The sequence below is a fragment of the Branchiostoma floridae genome, chromosome 14 (assembly GCF_000003815.2).
Source record: "Branchiostoma floridae strain S238N-H82 chromosome 14, Bfl_VNyyK, whole genome shotgun sequence".
NCBI lineage: Eukaryota > Metazoa > Chordata > Leptocardii > Amphioxiformes > Branchiostomatidae > Branchiostoma > Branchiostoma floridae.
The window spans coordinates 20,649,424-20,667,949 of NC_049992.1; the positions used below are offsets into that span (position 1 = coordinate 20,649,424).

General features: G+C 41.2%; 1 protein-coding gene across 1 annotated transcript in view; it reads left to right on the forward strand.

Annotated features, from left to right (window-relative positions):
- Nucleotides 1–918: 918 nt before the first annotated feature.
- LOC118430604 overlaps nt 919–18,526 on the forward strand; it is a gene marked incomplete at its 5' end in the record, with an annotated part of 45,657 nt that continues 28,049 nt past the window's right edge. The window contains 7 exon segments of the mRNA XM_035841579.1: nt 919–982; nt 2,032–2,169; nt 10,378–10,661; nt 12,308–12,408; nt 13,133–13,283; nt 14,505–14,617; nt 16,300–16,647. Of these exon segments, the coding sequence (XP_035697472.1) occupies nt 934–982; nt 2,032–2,169; nt 10,378–10,661; nt 12,308–12,408; nt 13,133–13,283; nt 14,505–14,617; nt 16,300–16,647 (1,184 nt within the window).

The window sequence follows — 18,526 nt, forward strand, 5'->3', positions numbered from 1 at the left end:
GTTCGTGAAAATGCTGACAGAGCTGAGAGGGTCGGTTGCGTATTGACTCCTCCTCCGGGCAAAGTCGTCCAACCAGGGGGAAAGAAAGTTGACAAGTGTGAAATATTTCATACAACACATGTCCATTTTAAGGGATGATTGGTGTTAGGACAGTATAAAACCCCAGACAGCCTCCCCGGTTCTTCGGTCTTTCCTGAAGACGTTGCGGGAGAACGAATGCAGCTGGCACTTGGTAACTGTTGAAACTGTAAGTTCTGTACCTGTACCTATTCATTGATCTCTCAGTGTTGTATCGTATTGTAGTATCAGAAAGATGCATGTTCGTTTCAAGGGGTGTTTTTTTTTTCAAAGTGAGTTAAGAACAAATGTTTATTATAAATGTGTGTTTAATATGTTCCGTTGTTAGGATAAAACAATGGGCATAACTCAGGCTTGGGGAGTAACTAAAATCATGAAGCGTTTTGTTGTCCTTTTAACTCAAATTATTCTTATTAGTTTAATTTTGTTGGTGGTGGTGTAAAAATGTTGCAATGAAATAATGCTCGGCATGCGATCACAGTTAAGTGTGTGCTTATGGTTTTAGGTTATGAATAAAGCCGACTGTCAAATTCTAGGCTTTGTTTAATTACAAGAGAAACTTTAACCGTTTCAAGAGTAAGAATTTGACTTTGGAGGTTAATTTTTTTATGTATTCTTCAAAACTCGCATGAAGTAAATATGTGTATTCAGAGCTGTGTCGTTTTTTAAACCTATTTAGGCCCCGGTCTTTACCGTCATCTCATATCATTGCGTAATGTTAGGCTTTTATAGACGGTGTTGCGGTTTCTTAAATACTCTATTTTTATAATTTTATATTTGTCAGCAATTCTATTTTGCTTTCAAATATAGTACTTTCGTTGTTTTTTTCTTCTTCTTCAGGTTAAAAAAAATACCATGAAGCCATGCCTACTGTTTCTCGCCATTGCCCTTGCCGTAGTTGCTGGTAAGTAGTGACTTATCATTTTTTACGGTAACGTTAAAAATAACACGTCAAGGAATAATGATTATATAATACAGAGTAGTTACCCGCAATCTTCATTTGGTAAGGTTACATTTCTTAATTAAATCCATTTAATAAATAGCCTTAAAATCAAAACCAAACAAACTGAGAGAAAAAAAAAATCTATTACCAGTACTTGATTATGATATCCCAACACAAATTTTCGCAACCGTTGGAAACTACCTTTATGTAGTCCAGGGTAACGCTAAAACATTTCGTAAATAAAAAAAGTGTGACAAGCCTCGCAATTTATAATTAGAACGGATAAGATGGTTGTCTTCACAGATATAATTTACATTTAGATCAGATGTAGTCAGACCAAAGTGTGACGGGTGAATGAACTTGTACAACTGATGTCCATGCTACGCATTAGTTCTTTTCATTCCCTTCTTCGACGGGATTTACGTTACCGATAAACGTCGCTTACAAAAATACATCTTTCTACTTTTTTCAATGTTATATTTTGCTAAACTTACGACAGAGAATTTAAAATCTGAACATTGGAAATATTAAAATTATCCCCGGAGTTTTCGCCCACTACTTTTCATTACCATGTGATGTATCTTGGAATTTTAGACCGATCATCACACTTACATTCATAGGAATAACAAGCGTCTATAGATAATAAATTGTATGCATAGTTTACATTCTAATCACTGATACTTCCAAGTTTATGTATCGTTAAAATGGTTACATAAATATGTCTCCAAGTAATGCACGTTAGCATGTTTTTTCTTCGGAATGTTAGAACTATTTTAAGTCTCAAAAATTCACCTCACACGCACAAAGGAAAAAAAAAAGGTTGTGGCAAGAAGGTTATACCGTTAGTTGAGCATGTTGAAAAACAGTATTTATTTAGACAGTATTCTACCCGATTTTCTGTTAGCATGGGCAATGGGCAATTTTCTTATCGAACAAAATGAATTTGTTTTAATTTTTGGTTTGTTTTTGTTTTCTGTAATGTTTATACAATTTGTCTTGCCATCCAACAGGCGGAAAAATCAATAAAGATACCCGGGCATCACCGAAGATAGATGACGGCGGAGGGAACCAATCCAGCCCCAAAGTAACCAAACCTGTTGACATTGTCAATGAACAGACCATTACAACGGAGAAATCCAAACCACTCGGTAAGTAGAAAATTTTCTTTACTATTTTCTTATCTATTGTTTAAAGCATGGGAGTACTGCTGCTTGTTCTGCATGTTCAGCTTTTACCTTTCGATGTGAATGTATAGATATTTGGTTTGTGGATAGGTCTTGGTGAGACCTGAAAACGATAAGAACTACAAGGTGCCACTGATATCTGTCGGAGGCGGCGAACTGTCCGTAAGGATGCTAAAGGTCTTCCGTGTTGTCTTTAGACTGTCATTCTAGCGTAGCATGGGACTTAGACTGTCTGTTTATTTCTGGGTTAGCACTCTGCCTCCATACTTGTATAACTCAGTTAGTATGGCATCATGGCACGCTATGTGCTTTCCTACTGGCTGGCGGCCTTTTTGGTCATCGCTCCAGGATATTGGCTCGTTCTGTGATGAGTGTTGTCCCATGAGCACAGAGAAGAGGAGAGAAGCTGTGACTCTGGGGTCCGTAGAGGGCTCTGATCAAGTCATAGAATAGTAGACTGGTTTATTCGTTTCACAGAAATGTAAATGACACGAAATAAAAGCAACCTTGCAGCCGCCAGAGGAGGCTGAATTGTGCAGCTTTTCAATCACAATAGTGGCTTAGATGCAAACACAATTTATAACTAAAATTACGAGTGCGATTTTCGACAAGTACATGTACACGAGTTACTGCTAGATACATATTTATCATATACGAACTATGTCACTTTTAAAAATCGTTTAAAACTATTTACATCGGAATATAATATTGTACAAACACTGTCAGTTATTCACTGCTGACAATCGACAAGGGTACAGAAAAAATCTGAAGCACAGTTCAACTTCAGTGTTACTTATAGTGCGTTCAGAATGTTCAAAATTGAAGGCACTGGGCTAGTGAGGTACCGCTTAGTACCAGTTGGCAGTTTGTAGGGCCGAGTGCGCCTGAGCTGCATGATGTATGGCTGGTTGCGGGCTGGGGGCAGCCAGGGGGCATACCTTGCAGATTTGGATACTGCAAGGGCAAAGTCCTGGCACAGAGACAGTCTGCGTTCTGACAGGCGTTGGAGGCCAAGTGTGATAAGGGCTTCAGAGTACGACAAGTACTGACTCCCCAACATGATTCTGCAAGCCCGTTTCTGGATTCTTTCTAGACTGTTAGATTGACTTTTTGTGAGCCCTGCGTTCCAGCACGGAGCAGCATATTCCAATGTAGGTCTTATGTATCCACAATACACGGTGATGAGGTCAGCGCAAGTGAGACCCAATCACGGTGATGAGGAAGCGCCTCGAGTCTTTCTTGACTGCAAGGCTTGTATTTAATCGGGCTTCGTGCTGAGCCTGTCCTTGTGAATCATCCCGAGTCAACATTGAATTTATTTCGCATGTTCATAAAATCTGTTTTCTTAGTAGCAGATGCAGGGTTATTTGTAACAAGTTTGTGAAGGTGATACTTTTTGGCCAGTCGATAAGAGATCTGTTGATCTTTTTCGTCAAATCAGTCCTGTTTTATTCTGATATGTTGGGCCGGGTCTACCGAAAGTGCGAAAAGGAACGAAAAGGAACGAAAAGGAACGAAAAGGAACGAAAAGGAACGAAAAGGAACGAAAAGGAACGAAAAGGAACGAAGTATGAAGCAAACTAAAATAAAATCAATGATAATATAAGGAACCGGTACTGCGGGCGTTAGAAGCCTATGAAACGTGTTTTCTTTTACTCAGAATTCGGCAATATCAAATTTTACGGGGCTGTTTTAGGCTGTTGTGTTTGTGTGGCTAAATTATTCTCTGAAGATCAGCGAAATACAAGGAAACATAACTGAGATAAGAAAGTAAGGACTAAAATTCAGTTACTGGTGGGTGATGGATAAATATCGATTAATATGCATTTTCAGAATGAGGAAAGATTGTAGCGTTGTTGTTGTATTTGGGTGGCTTCTGTTCTCCCAGGATGGGAGCGCCGCATGCAAATGACCTGCGATTATTTACGTCTAATAGAAGTCCCCAGGAGCATGACAACTCCCTTCAACAGGGCCCACAACATGGTTTTCTGGAGACTGGAGACATATCTTTTTGCTCGTTCACGACAAAAGAAAAGCTGTGAAAGGATAGACAAGTATACATTGTACCAAGGAGTTTTCTTCACGTTGTACCATGAGTATTAATAATTTTGCGGGAAGAAATGGCCAACGTGAGGAATTTGTGCAAAGGATATTGGGAAACTACGGAGAGATCTGGCGGGCGACTCACGTCTCCCGTGCAGGTTCGGCAGAAAAGGTCTTTGGAACCAGGCCTCAAAATGAAATCAACGCGGCGTCCCGATTGCCCGGGACCACTAGAAAACGACTTTGTGACATTTTTTGGGACCGTAGAAAAATAACCTACACCAGAATGTCAACCCGTCAAACGTTTTTCTAGCGTGCTACTCAGCGGCTTTCAACCCCCCCCCCCCTCTCCCCATTTGATCTGAGACAGCCCGCGTGGGAACCCGGGACGCACTGATTCGTGACTCCGCCCATCGCCTTTGATTTGTCTTTAGCTATTTCCACGCGTGCACTTTCCCGCCGGTTCGCCGTTGAACCATTGGAGCTCTAGGAATTTCGTGGAACAAGCCACAAAATACAAAAATAAAGTCCATTTCAAATGCATTTGCCGATCACAGTACCGTTACCTTATATTCCCATCGATTTTATTTCACTTTGTTTCATACTTCGTTCCTTTTCGCACTTTCGGTACTTTCCTTTTCGTTCCTTTTCGTTCCTATCCAATCTTTTCATTCCTTTTCGTTCCTTTTCGCACTTTCGGTACTTTCCCTTTCGTTACTTTTCGTTCCTTTTCGCACTTTCGGTACTTTCCTTTTCGTTCCTTTTCGTTCCTTTTCGCACTTTCGGTACTTTCCTTTTCGTTCCTTTTCGTTCCTTTTCGCACTTTCGGTACTTTCCTTTTCGTTCCTTTTCGTTCCTTTTCGTCCCTTTTCGTTCCTTTTCGTTCCTTTTCGCTCCTTTTCGCTCCTTTTCGTTCCTTTTCGTTCCTTTTCGTTCCTTTTCGCTCCTTTTCGTTCCTTTTCGCACTTTCGGTACACCGGTTGGGCCAGGGTGTCCCAGAGGTGCTGTGTGGATTGTATTCTTTAGAATAGATCATCGTTTTCTACAGAAGCGTCTCCTATGTGAATGTCTTTCAGTGTGCTCCTAAAGTCAATGTCAAAGCAGGTTCTAGTTCCGTCCTACTTGAGTTTTGTGGTGTCAAGTGTCTTACGGGTCTTTTCCCTTTGTTTTCGTCTTTTGGGCCGGAACGTAGTTTGACTTTCGACAGTTTTAGCCAAAGAAAGCTCAACGTGTTTTACATAATGAAGAAAAACAACGTCGTTTTCATAATGGGCAATAAGCAAAACTTAGAAAAATAAACTAAACATAGCAAAAGTCTCTGGTGTAAGACGTTTTACTATGCTCAATTCTAATGATTGAGCATACGCGCGTGTAACTGTGTCTAAATAGGTTAAAAACTGAATAAGCTCTTGTCAGACGCATCATTGGGTCGGTGTGGCTAACTCCGTGTGTCTAGCATGGGACTTGGAACCAGGAGGACTCGGTGTCGATAATCACAAAGCCCCAAACTTGGGTCCTTGGGAAAGCCATAAGTCTTTCCTTGAACGTTACGTTGCAATGGCCGAATAGAATACAGCTCGCTTTGTATTGGGGAGGTAGCACCGGGTTATCAAAAAAGTACAAACTGCAAATGTGCCTTACACAAAAAAGTGCCTGAGACCGAGATAGGCATCATTCTTATTTATCTTTACAGAGGCGTGGTTTTTAGGTTCAAACTGTTATACTTATGGCACGATCGTCAGCGCGTTGGTCTCAGGCCCGAGAGGTCCGGGGTTCAAATCCGCTTGCCGTGTCACCGATCTTGTGCCCTTGGGAAAGGCACTTTACACGACTTTCCCCACTAAACTCAGGTGTGAATGAGTACCTAGCTGCGGCTAGTGGCAGTGACTAGCCTTTGTGGTGGTGACAGGCCATAGGGGCATGTTCGGGCATGACGCACCCGCCATGACACATGAGTCAGGGGTAGGAGGAACCCCTTGCATCCTTGGTCGGAAGTCCTCCTAGGAGACGGAGACTCCAAACAACAAACCTGCATCTGCTGGGGCCGTCTTACACGTTGCATACAGTTGCCCCTGTAGGACTAAGTGCGCCAGTAGACGAGAGGGTGGAGAAGGAAGTGCACACCCCTTCTTCACCTTAAAAACCCAAGCGCCTTAAACCCACCCTGTCTGCCTACCATTGTCTTCCGAGACAGACGGATGCCAACCAACAACTTATACAGCTATACCGGCCGCTTCCTACCTCTCTGTTTATTTTTCCTTGACTGACTGATCAGTTTCTGAAATGTACGCGTCGTAACAGTTGAACTCTTCACACTCGAGACTATAGGTGGTCGTGGCAGTGGCTTTGAATAATGGTATATTTAGGACGATACTTAGAATGTACCATTTTGTGTCTGGGGGAGTTCAAATCTGACCGAAATTGGAGGAAGGGTAGCGTGATTGGTCGGAAATGCGCCATTGTCTCCTTAACTTTTGCACCATATTGCTTACTGATCGTTATAGCTGAAAATAGACTTGTTTAATTTCCTGAAAATCAGAATTACTCTGTTGAACTAATAAGGCGGCCCTGGCACGCTCGATTTGTGTTCTAGTTCCGTCGCGTGTCCCCTTGTCCAGCCGAATTCGAACAGTGTTCCATGATGATCCATTACGTAATTCGAACCTAACGCGCGTTCGAATCTGTGGTTATTTGCGACTTTTTAACGTAAACAGGTACCGTAAGAACCCTTTATCCTTAATGGGTGTCTGTGCGGTCAAGTTATGACATTTACGGCTTAATGCCCAGCTCAAAATAACAGTATTGATCTTCATAGTACTCAAGTTTTACTTATTATTCATTTCTTATCAAAATAGTCCGAGGGGATTTTGTGTATTCATTTAATGTTCTTAATGAGTTAAGATGTCTAGTTCACAGTCACTTGTTTAACATTTTCACTAAGTGTGGGATCGAAGAGTTTTTATGTCGATTGGTACGACGTAGTGGAGCATTCAGTTTGTTTGCTTCGAGTGTTTCGGCCGGAGATTTCACCCCTCGACAACGGAAGCCAGTCCCTGAGCGATGATGTCAACAGGGCGACTTTGCAGAATTAAGGCACAACTGTTCTCTCCTGTCTGCCAGCGAAGTTAGTCCGAGGTTTTGAAGGGCGTGTGAGTAACCAGAGTAGGCGTTACAGAGTATGATACGGCATGCGCGCTTTTGGACATGTTCGAGTTTCTGTACTTGCTACTTGGTAAGGCCGGGGGTCCAGGCTGGTGCCGCATATTCTAAGATTGGCCTGATGTACCCGGTGTAGATTGTTATCAGGTCATTGGTGCATTAAAACGTCTATGTCTTTTAAGGAGTTGTCTTAGAGGCCTTTTCTACCAGGCCTTTTGCATACCTGAACTTGAACGTCCCAATGTAGGTTGTTCTGGATGTGCAGACCTTGAGGCAGGTAGCGACAGCTAGCGGTGTGTTGTTGATGTGCAATGGTGGCAGCGGAGGTAGGTTCCGAACGAACGTGATGTGCAAAACGAGGGGTTTAGAGCCATGTGGTTACTATTTGAATATTGGCATATTTGATCCAGATCTGCCTGTAGGGTAGAAGGTTACTGAAGCCGTCTCGTTTGTAGCTTGTTCATGTCGTCTTCGTACTTCCCCACTGAGCTGGTGGTTTCAAACGCAGCGTCATCGATAAGTTCGAGGAATAAAATCGGGCCGAGCAAACTTACCCTACTGAGAGACATCCAAGATAACGCCTGTGCGTTTTATCTTTATTTTTGCAAAGGTATTTGGTCGGTCAGCGAAGCGGAACCATTTTTGTATCAGTGCGCTGCGACGGTGATGCGTTCTATTTTCGCCTTACGACCTAAATAGCAGCGTTTTTAATGCGCTTTCAATGAATTTGCGTTTTCGGAGATTGAAAAAAAAAGTTATAATATGGATTTTTTTTTTATTTGTATTTTAGCTTTTCGACGCTTATGCCGTTATCCTGGGAAAATTGATTTTGTAAGCTTGTTTGATAACAGAAAAAAATTCACAACATATTCTTCCCCCCAAAAAGATCTACAAATTTCTTGAAAAAAGCATGGACTGCTTTCAACCGTATTAATTAAGTTTCGTGTCTTACATTCCTTAGCGGAACTGTAACCCTTTGGCCCCATGGTTTTCGCAAACCCCCAAAGTCGTAAAAAGAAACTCCCGTTCGAGGCCTGAATGTTGTTTGGGCTTTATAACTATGGAATTGGATTTTTGTGTACCCCTCAAACATCATCATCATCATTGGCCTCCGTTCGTATACATTATTACCCCTCAAACAGGAGGGATAGTGATGTTTGCTTTCTTATCTTAAGTTAAATGAGCCCGAATCAAAATTAGAGCATTAGAATTTGAAATTTTATGACTAGGAATTAAGGGTCAATGTTACAGCATCCCTCCTACATCCTGGCAAACTCACAGACCTAAACACATATGATATGGAACTAGAGTTCCACGACCCCATACCTTCGCAAAATAAATCTACCTTTTACAACTTCTTTATTAATAGTTCTCATTTTTATAAACTAGAATTCCACGAACACATACCTTTGCCAAATAAACAAAGTTTGTTATGTAGAATGATGTCTGTAGACATAGGTGTGTTAATCATTATATTTTATTTCATATGACTGAAGTTGGTCTATGTAATAAAAATTCGCCGTAAATCATGCAAATTAGATCCCAATTAACGTAATTAATATTAAATTGTATCAAGCATTGCTTAAGCTATCAGCATACCAAAAATCATGATGATCCTTTCATCCCTTGACTTATTGTCTTTCAATGTCTGAAACTAAACCGGCTCCTGTAGTTCCAAAAAAGACCCCAGGGGACCCAAACACACACCTCTAACTGTCTGCCCTCTTTCTCAGATCTCAATAATAAAATATGCAAATGAGGTCGTCAATTGCATAATTGATATCTATCGACATTTCTCTCCTTCCTAGCTAGTGACAAGTTTGAAAGTCCTGCCATAGAAGGCATTGGATTTATAAACTTTCCTCATTAATTATACAAATACGCTTTTGATTTGCATAATCAGTATTCCATTATGTTCGTCTTCACTCTTTCTATCTACATATTGAAACTCATGATGATCCGTCGACACTTTGTCGAGCTATTCTCGTCCGAAGTGTGAAAGGAAACTGACGCCTGCAGTTAATAAAAAACCTCTAGGGGGCCCAAACTCACAGCACACTTTGCCCCAAGGGCTATCTGCTACCACTCAAAATCACGACCACAGCATTTCCAGAACACGAGATATAAAAAAATTAAGGTTCCGCTGCAGTATCTTAGCGAGCCACTGCAGTACCGTAACTGGCCGCTAGGTAGCCCGAAATTCCCACATACCGAATTTTAATACAATCCATCCAGGCATTCTTGAGTTACGTTGGTCTTCTCAACCCACACCCCATACGGACGCTACCCAAAATATAGCCTTCTTGGCGAAGGTAAAAAAAAACAGGACTAGTGTGGTTCTCTAATTAGGCATTGTCTTGTATGCAGAACACATTGTTTCAAACAGTATATTTGATAATTTTGTATACTTCTTACTATGCATTGATTACAACCTTTTTGAAGAAAAAAACACAGTGACATTGTGATCTTTCTCTAAAATGTACAATAATTACCCCCCCCCCCTCCCCCCATTGCATACAGGTACGGGACCTGAACACAGGCGCTGCATGACCCGCAGCATCCACAGACTATAACCCTTGTCCAGCATCTTTCTTTTGAAACAAACTAAAACAAATTCTTAATTAAGGGTGGTATATCTGTGACGGAAATAAACCTAGTGATTGTTTACGGTCTACTTAATTCCTTTAACGATCCATAACTATTGTTTTTCCACGCCCATTTCAAATCCCCGGAATTTGGATGTTTAGCTCCCGTATGCGCATTACACTTAAATGTCACCAATGGAAAAAGTCACATTTACACGAAAGCTATGTAACTAAATCACCATGTTCAAAGCACACAAATCCCTTAATCTCAAAAAATTGAGGCTAGGCAGTATGAAAGAAGAAGAAGTATAAGTCATGAAATAAATTAAATGTTATATCAAAACATTTAATTGTTTTTATCAAACATAAATATTTTACCATGAAGGATCGGAACATGGAAAAACAAGACGTTCGTCCAACAGCTCTAAAAGGAACAAAAGGGCTGTTCCTGCATTTCTGGCTGCGGCAGCGAAAGAGCTAGGAGGAAAAGTCATCAGCAAACTTGGTGAAAGGATCGCGGAAGGTGTATTAGAAAACCACCAGGAGAAGGTGGTGAGCGGTCTACAAAACTACCTGGGGAAACAGATGGACAAGTTTGACGATGAGTACAAGGACCTGTTGAAGGAGACCAGTGGACTGGCAGCGGGTTTGGGCCGTCAAGTAGAGGAGGTAGGTACATGGTTGGCACATGTTATAAAATGTTATGTTGGTATATACGTTACAAAGTTAAAAAAATACTTCTACAGAGCTGTTGTAATATACCAAGTCCCTAAAATTTGAAAGAACATAATCTTTCAACGTCTGTTAACCCTATTCAGATTGCGATTTTGTATCAATCTGGGGCGGGAGGGGGTTTTTGATCTGGTAATATGGTCCATCATTTTTCATGTCGGACGATAAAGTAATTAAGTTACCATAACTAATGAATATTTAATTATGAAAGATATACATAATAACGTTAGATTTTATTCATAGATTTTATTCATGAAACAAACAATAAAACATTGTTCGAAGGGAAATTAACGATTTGAGTCAAAACGCTTTCAACAATCGTTTGCAAAGGCAACGAAAAATCAAACTAATATGGATAGTATATTAACCAAAAAGGTTGCCACCTAAACTCTTCAAAAAGTCTTCAGTTTTGGTAGCTGTAACGCAAACCGTGCAGGTGTTATGCGGCATGAAAAGTTGCATGAGTCTCAACCCCCATCTAGAAAAGGACCAAACGTGTACCTTACAAAATGTTGTTTGTAACCTCAATTGAAAGTGGAGGTATAGTTTTTGGTGTGCAATTCTGTGTGTCGGTCTGTATTTATTTCCAGATATTTTTGGTCAGCATAACTCAAGAACCTCTGGATGGATTGTTATTACACACGGTTTGTGGTTAGATTTTAAGAAGACAAATGTCAAGTCTATTTGGGCATCTTATGTGATATTGATACTCTAGCAGAACCTGGAGATACTATGATCTTGATTTTTAGGTGACAGATAGCTTGTGATATAATTTAAAGGTGGTGTGGGTTTGGTCCCCATAGCAGCCTGCACTGAATGTGCGGGGTATTTTCGTCAAATCTTCCTCGGAACAAGCTATAGATTTCCCTGATATTTGTTATGCAGGTATCTTTGGCAGAGATGTGCATAATGAACGGCAAATTATGCAATAATTGAATTAATTCTACATACTTAACCCTACCTAAAAGTGCCCGCGCCCACTTTGACATCGTGTAAGTACCGAACGACGTATATATATATATATATATATATATATATATAAATATATATATATATTGCGGATTTTTTGAAATATCACGTCTTAACGATACCAAAATTACTGAAAATATAAAACTCGACGAGTACACTATGCCAGCAAACTTGGTGATCGTAACCCAAGCCGTTTTGAAATAACGCAAAAGAGCCCTCCCCCCCCCCCCCCCGTCCCAAGTATTAAAAAAATGGCCGGTCTAGATAAGGTTAAAGATAAAAATCTATATTTGCAGTGTTTGCCATTATAGGACTCAAATACGTGTAATATGTAGTTTGTGGCAGGTGGAAGAAAAGCAGATATCAACCATGCACATAAATATCTAATTTGCATAAATAATGTAAAGGAGTCCTAATTCTTTTTAGTAAATGTAGCTAATTGTTGTTAACTCAATTGTCAACATTGTGGTATGTGTAAGTTAGTTTAAGGTGTACATAACCAATCATTGATTATGCAAATGAGCAAGCCACTTGCATAATCAAAATATTCCATGGAGTAATAATGTCTTCAACCCTGTCAACAATCATGACGACCTGTTTTTTTTCATCATTAGGCAGACATCCAGCTTCTGTCAAAGCCAGGAGCCGCGATGGGTAACATGTATGCACCACCAGGCTGGGAGATCCGCCATAAGTACAAGTACAAGGATGACAGGTTTGTGTATTCACTACACGATGGGTAACATGTATGCACCACCAGGCTGGGAGATCCGCCATAAGTACAAGTACAAGGATGACAGGTTGGTGTATTCACTACACGATGGGTAACATGTATGCACCACCAGGCTGGGAGATCCGCCATAAGTACAAGTACAAGGATGACAGGTTGGTGTATTCACTACATGATGGGTTACATGTATGCACCGCCATGCTGGGAGATCCGCCATAAGTACAAGTACAAGGATGACAGGTTGGTGTATTCACTACACGATGGGTAACATGTATGCACCGCCAGACTGGGAGATCCGCCATAAGTACAAGTACTGGGATGACAGGTTGGTGTATTCACTACACGATGGGTAACATGTATTCACCACCAGGCTGGGAGATCCCCCATAGTAGAAGTACAAGTACAAGGATGACAGGTTTGCATACAGCTTATTGGGAACCTGATGAAGGATAATACATTGTGTAATTTTTTTTAAAACTAAGTTTAATTACTGCGGTTTTTGAGCAGAAAACTCTCTTATCATAAACATGAAGCATTGTTTGGGGCAGTAAACCCTGCTTTATAGTTGCAACTTTTTTTAGCAAATGTCCCTGGCCATTCTTTTCCTAATGGTCTAGCTGGCTAAATGTACATTAGCTCTTTGCATGAGATAAGGGACACAAGCTATTTATAACGTCTAATTACGACCATGAATTCTGTGTATCATAAGAAGTAATGACAGGGGCAGCTCCAGCGGACAGGCCGCAGCCTTCACCTACCCAGCCGGACTAGGACCAGTTCTGATGAACGGCTGCTTCGGTACCGGCTATAAGAATGGGGACCCCTGCTTTCAGGCCAAGATTCCACGGACAGGTTGCCCTGTAAGTTAAATTTATCATCATTTATTGATCCCGAAGAGTTACGCTGTTCCCAATCCATTATGACAAAATAAGAAGCTTGCATCATGGGAAAGCATTCGCATTTTTGTTTACCAGATCCACTGATCTCTAGCTTGCAGAGCAGTGAACACTTATAGAAATCCTCATTGGCGATAATGTTAAAATTAGCAAGTTCAGGGTGTCATAATCTCATCCGTGAACATTCCAGGTCATAAGAACTCACCCCACACAGCAGCCCGCTATCTCAATTGTCCAAAAGTCTAATATTTAAACTTTCTGACCGGTGCAACTATTCCAGCGGTCAAACCGTTATCACCAAGTACAGTAGGGGCATCTTCTCTGGATAGTTTTAAAGAACGCTTGCAGTTAGATGTGCAAAAGTTAGGTGTGACGGATCGTTCAGTGTAATATAACCAGCTGCTGCCGCGCCGCGTGCCTGCGAAGCTGGTGTGTTACGCCGAATGGCGGTTATACCGGCTATATAGATACAGATACAGATACAGAAACCTTGCCGCCATCTTGCTTTTCATGACGTCATTTTTGGGACTCGGCACTTGAAATTAGGGGTTAGCACAGGCCGAAAAGATGGACCAAAACCTAGTTTTTTTGCCGAATCTGAACATCTGCAACCTACACTGTCTCACCAATATGAAATGTACTTACATTTTCCTGCTAAAAGTCGAAATTAGGCTAAAATACTGTATGGACTCGTTTTGGGCCTTCTGCGCCTGCGTCAATTAGGGTCATTGCCCTGCAACCATTAATTACAAGGAGTGATGTCTAAATGTATCTGTATCTTTATAGCCGGTACAACCGCCTTTCGGCGCTAGCGTAACGCACCAGCTTCACAGTGCTATCGTAAGGCACACCAGCGTCGCAGGCACGTGGCGCGGCGGCAGCTGGTAATGTTAAAACGACCCGTCACACCTGTGCACATCTATTTGCAGAAAAGATACCTCTACTGTACTTGGTGATGACAAATTTCACTATACGATAGTTCTGGGAAATGACGAATTTATCATCAATCCTAGGTGGGTAACTCTGGTCCGTTTGTAGGCCTTATTTGCTTCACTTGTTGGTTCAATAAAATTGAGATCTTCGTCCATACTTCAAACCAACTCTAAAAAAATCTGTACTCATAATGAGTCATATCTATTCAATTGCTTACACAAATTCTGTAACCTGATTGTGTGTCATGCGTAGAACCTTATCGATGGAGCAACCTACCTAGGCGTCGGGTTTGACGGAAGAGGCGTGTATTCTGCTGAGTCTAGGAAGAAAAGCATCATCCAGAGATCATGCAGTAACCTCCAAACGTAAGAAACGTTCACTAATTCTATTTGACATTTTTTTCCTAGGTGGCTATCAGTGAGCCTGAAATTGGATACTTCACCTTCGGATCTTAATCTGAGCAACAAATCACATATAATACTTAATAGAAAATTTTATCAATTTTGAAATATAGCAATTCAATACAGTATCAAGGCTGAACGCATATCGTTTTTATATTCTGTTAAATATCGGCTGCTTATCCAGACTGGTTTCTTCAAAGGTGTGATATGTTTTTTTAACCCTATTCAGACCGGGGGGGGGGGGGGGGGGGTTTGAAGCCCGCGCCAACTTCGATGTCCTATAACGCCAGAACGCCTTACGCTAAAGCCACCAAATTTGGTTAGTTTTCCTTAAAAATTGTTAGCAACAAGTTTACGAAGTTTGACAATTTTTTTTTTCATTTTTTCGTGTTGCCATGGCAACCGTTTGCTGACAGGCAGTCTTGCCTAAAATCACTATTTTTGGTTCTAACAATGTATTTTTCACATTTATTTGCTATATTACTGCTATTTTGTTACATAAATAAAATCTTATATTATTAAGCATATCTTTCATAATTATATATGCATAAATTATGCTAATTTGATGACGTCATCAGCCCAAAATCCAAGATGGCGGACCGAATGGCCAGATCAAGAATAACAAGCTAATCATCCCTTAACATTTGCAACTACCTGGTATTTTTTCATAAAAAAAACATCTAAATGAATGGATTTAGTCTATTTCCATTGCCCTTTGTGATTATTTGTTGCAAAAAAAAGTAGTTTTAAAAGTTCAAGGTAGTGGATATAATATGACGGAGCCTAACTCGTATCTTAGATGTGCATGACGTCATTTTATGACGTCATTATGACGTCAACGATGTTGCTATTGGCAATACAAGTCGTAATAAACATTATTATTCTGTTATCTGCACTTGTTGTTACATTTTTGTAGTATAATTTGAAGTTGTCTGAGAATACCCTTTTTTCATGGGTCCGGCCAATATAATCAAATTGATGACGTCATAATTACGTCATCTTACGTTAACGTAACGTCAAACGCTTCTCAGATATTATGTCGATATAATGTCCTGAAAATTTCGTGGCCCTACGGCACGTCGTTCAAGAGTTAGAGGACTTAGAAGTGGAGGGTCTCAAAAGCCCCCCCCCCCCCGGTCCAGAGATGACATGGTTTGAATAGGGTTAATGTGGACGTGATTTGACTCTCCTCAAAACGGGGAGCTTCCGTTTCACATCCCGTTCAAAGGACGTCCCGATCAAAGTTATGTACCAAGTTTCACCTCAGTGCGATGCTAGATACTCAGTCTCACCTCAGTGAAGTAAGAGAATGAATGTCGATTGCCTTTACTATGGTCAGATCATCGGCTGCATATCACGGGACTCGACCGTCAGTACGTCCGGGTCCAAGGCCAAACGCCACAAGTTTTAAATCAGCACGGTGTCCTGAATTGTAGCCAGAGAATTGCAAGTGACAAACACGATAGAATTCTAGATTTAAGAGAAGACAGAAATATATAACACTTATCAGAAAAGTGTCTGAGTTCGCCATTGCCTTAATCATGAATTAAAAAATGGCAAAGTACAAAGTACAACAAAGCTACGTCTTTTTGTAGTCAAAATATAGTCCATTGATCTACCTTCTTTATTTTACTTACTATGGGCAGATACGGTGAGAACGAGGTTCCAGACTCCATGACCGTTCAAGGCATCTATGACACCAACGTGGAGTCATACACCTTCAGCTCAACAGAAGAATATCGGCAGTACCTAGCGGAGAAGTCGGCCGTTACGTCTGCCAAGGCGATGTTCCAGGAGGAAATCAACAAGGCGTCTGGATATGGAGCAGGGGGCGGACCTTTTGGTTTCCTGTTCTGGGCAGGAGGGGGCAAATCCAGCCAGAGTGGCACATCTAGCAAATCATCAGGATTCACTGCGGCCTCCGGTGCTCGTGCCCAGCTAAGCGAGCAACAAACACAGACATTCATGGCTATGTTGGAGATGGACATATTTAGGTACTAAGAGGCCCACAATAAGAATATTCTCTTCCATACATCTTGAAAAAGCCGATAAATGAAATATGGAAATTAACTTTTATTAGTTACAGTAAAAGCCATTCTTCTACGCAGAGTGACCACAGTCGTGTCAAAACTCCTTGTGTTTACCTCTGCTATCTTGTGCACTCAGACCAGTTATACCCCCTTTCCACTAGGACGGCGCTCTCTCTGCGACTTCAAATTGGGAATAGCGCGGTTAGAGCGCAACGGGATCGCAAAGGTCGCCATGGGAGCGCGCAGAGAGCGCCATGGTCGCCATCACCTCCGCGACTGTTTTGAACCTGCTCAAAACAGTCGCCGTGAGAGCGCCGTGGACGGCGATCCACCGATGAGCGCAGAGAGAGCGCCAAGAGAGAGCGCAGCGAGCGCCGTGTGCGCCAACAGAGCGCACAGCGAGCGCGGTGAGCGCAATAGGTCTCAACAGTGGTTTATGATGCCAATTTAGCTAGGACGGCGCTCTCACCGCGCTCTTTCTGCGCTCTCAGCTGCGGTTTGTGAAGAAGTATATTTGACATATAGACAGAACCCGGAGAAATGTCCAAATTGTACAGATGATGAACAATTAAACAAACTGAGATGGAATAAGCAAGGTTTAAAAACAAAGGTTTATCATTTCTCAATTAATTTTTGAATTTCAACATGATGACATTTTCTTGTTCTCCATCTGTACATGTAGATTATTGAAGTCCAATTTTCAATTAACTATTTCGGTGTTGTATGATTTACACAAATAACGTAGTATGATAAAGATATTTATGGTGAAGAAGCTACGTGACAGATTTAAGAAAAAACAGCAAGAGAAACGTGTATATTTCAGTCTGAGTGACTGTGCAGTGACCAAAATTGGATTTGTTTACAGCCTTGATTTTATCCTTTAAAAGTTATGTAAGACGTGAAAGATGACTTCAAAGATACCAAAATACGCTACACGTCAAAAGATTCGTTCTTTATCTCTGAAATTCGTTGAGTAATCTTTCGAATCTTTGCTAGTTCATAAAAAGATGCTGACATTTGCGTTTTTTGTCGCGGAGATTCCACTAGAGCAGCTTTTTCTGGCGTCGCGGCGCTCTCACCGCGCTCTGGCCAATTTTCCATCGCAGCGAGAGCGCCGTGAGAGCGCCGTCAAGTGGAAAGGTGAACGCCTTAGTGAACGCCCTACTTATAAATATTAATGAGCTTGCCCTTATATGGGCAGTAAGCCGTTGGGGATCGGACATAGGAGGATGGAGCTATGCAATACGTAACATGATTGGTTGATAGCTTCCCAGCGGCCTTTGTGAGACAGCTTGCGACAACAAAAAGCCCAAGAAAAACCTATTTTCTGATTAGTTGACAGCTGGTTTCTGGCGACAATCATAATAACCACTGATAGGGCATGAAATATCAGGGCCCTATAGGCTAATGCCGTTGGGGATCGGGCGTTAGGAAAATTGAGTGAAAGCGCATTTCGTACAAATATCCGGATGGTTGAACAAAGCAAAGTTATTCAGCTGGACCATACCACCACAGGATTTTGTGTTTCCTGGCATTGTTCGGTTATCCGCTATGAAATTAATTGGCCTCTGCTCTACTAAAATCCGATTCTACAGTTGACTGGAATTTTTTTTCAAGTCCTTATTTGGCTCGCGGTATTAGCCTATGAGCATGGTTTATCATCATTTTCTTGTTTCAACTTAAGAGTTTTAAATTTTTCATTCACATGGTTTAACGAGATTACACAGGGATTTGACCATCTGTTCTATGCTAGAAATATGTTAAAATATTTAATAATCCTCGTCAACACGATGGTCAGCAAAGGCTGTACCTGTTACGGGTATTAAAGAGACATGGTCTAGAC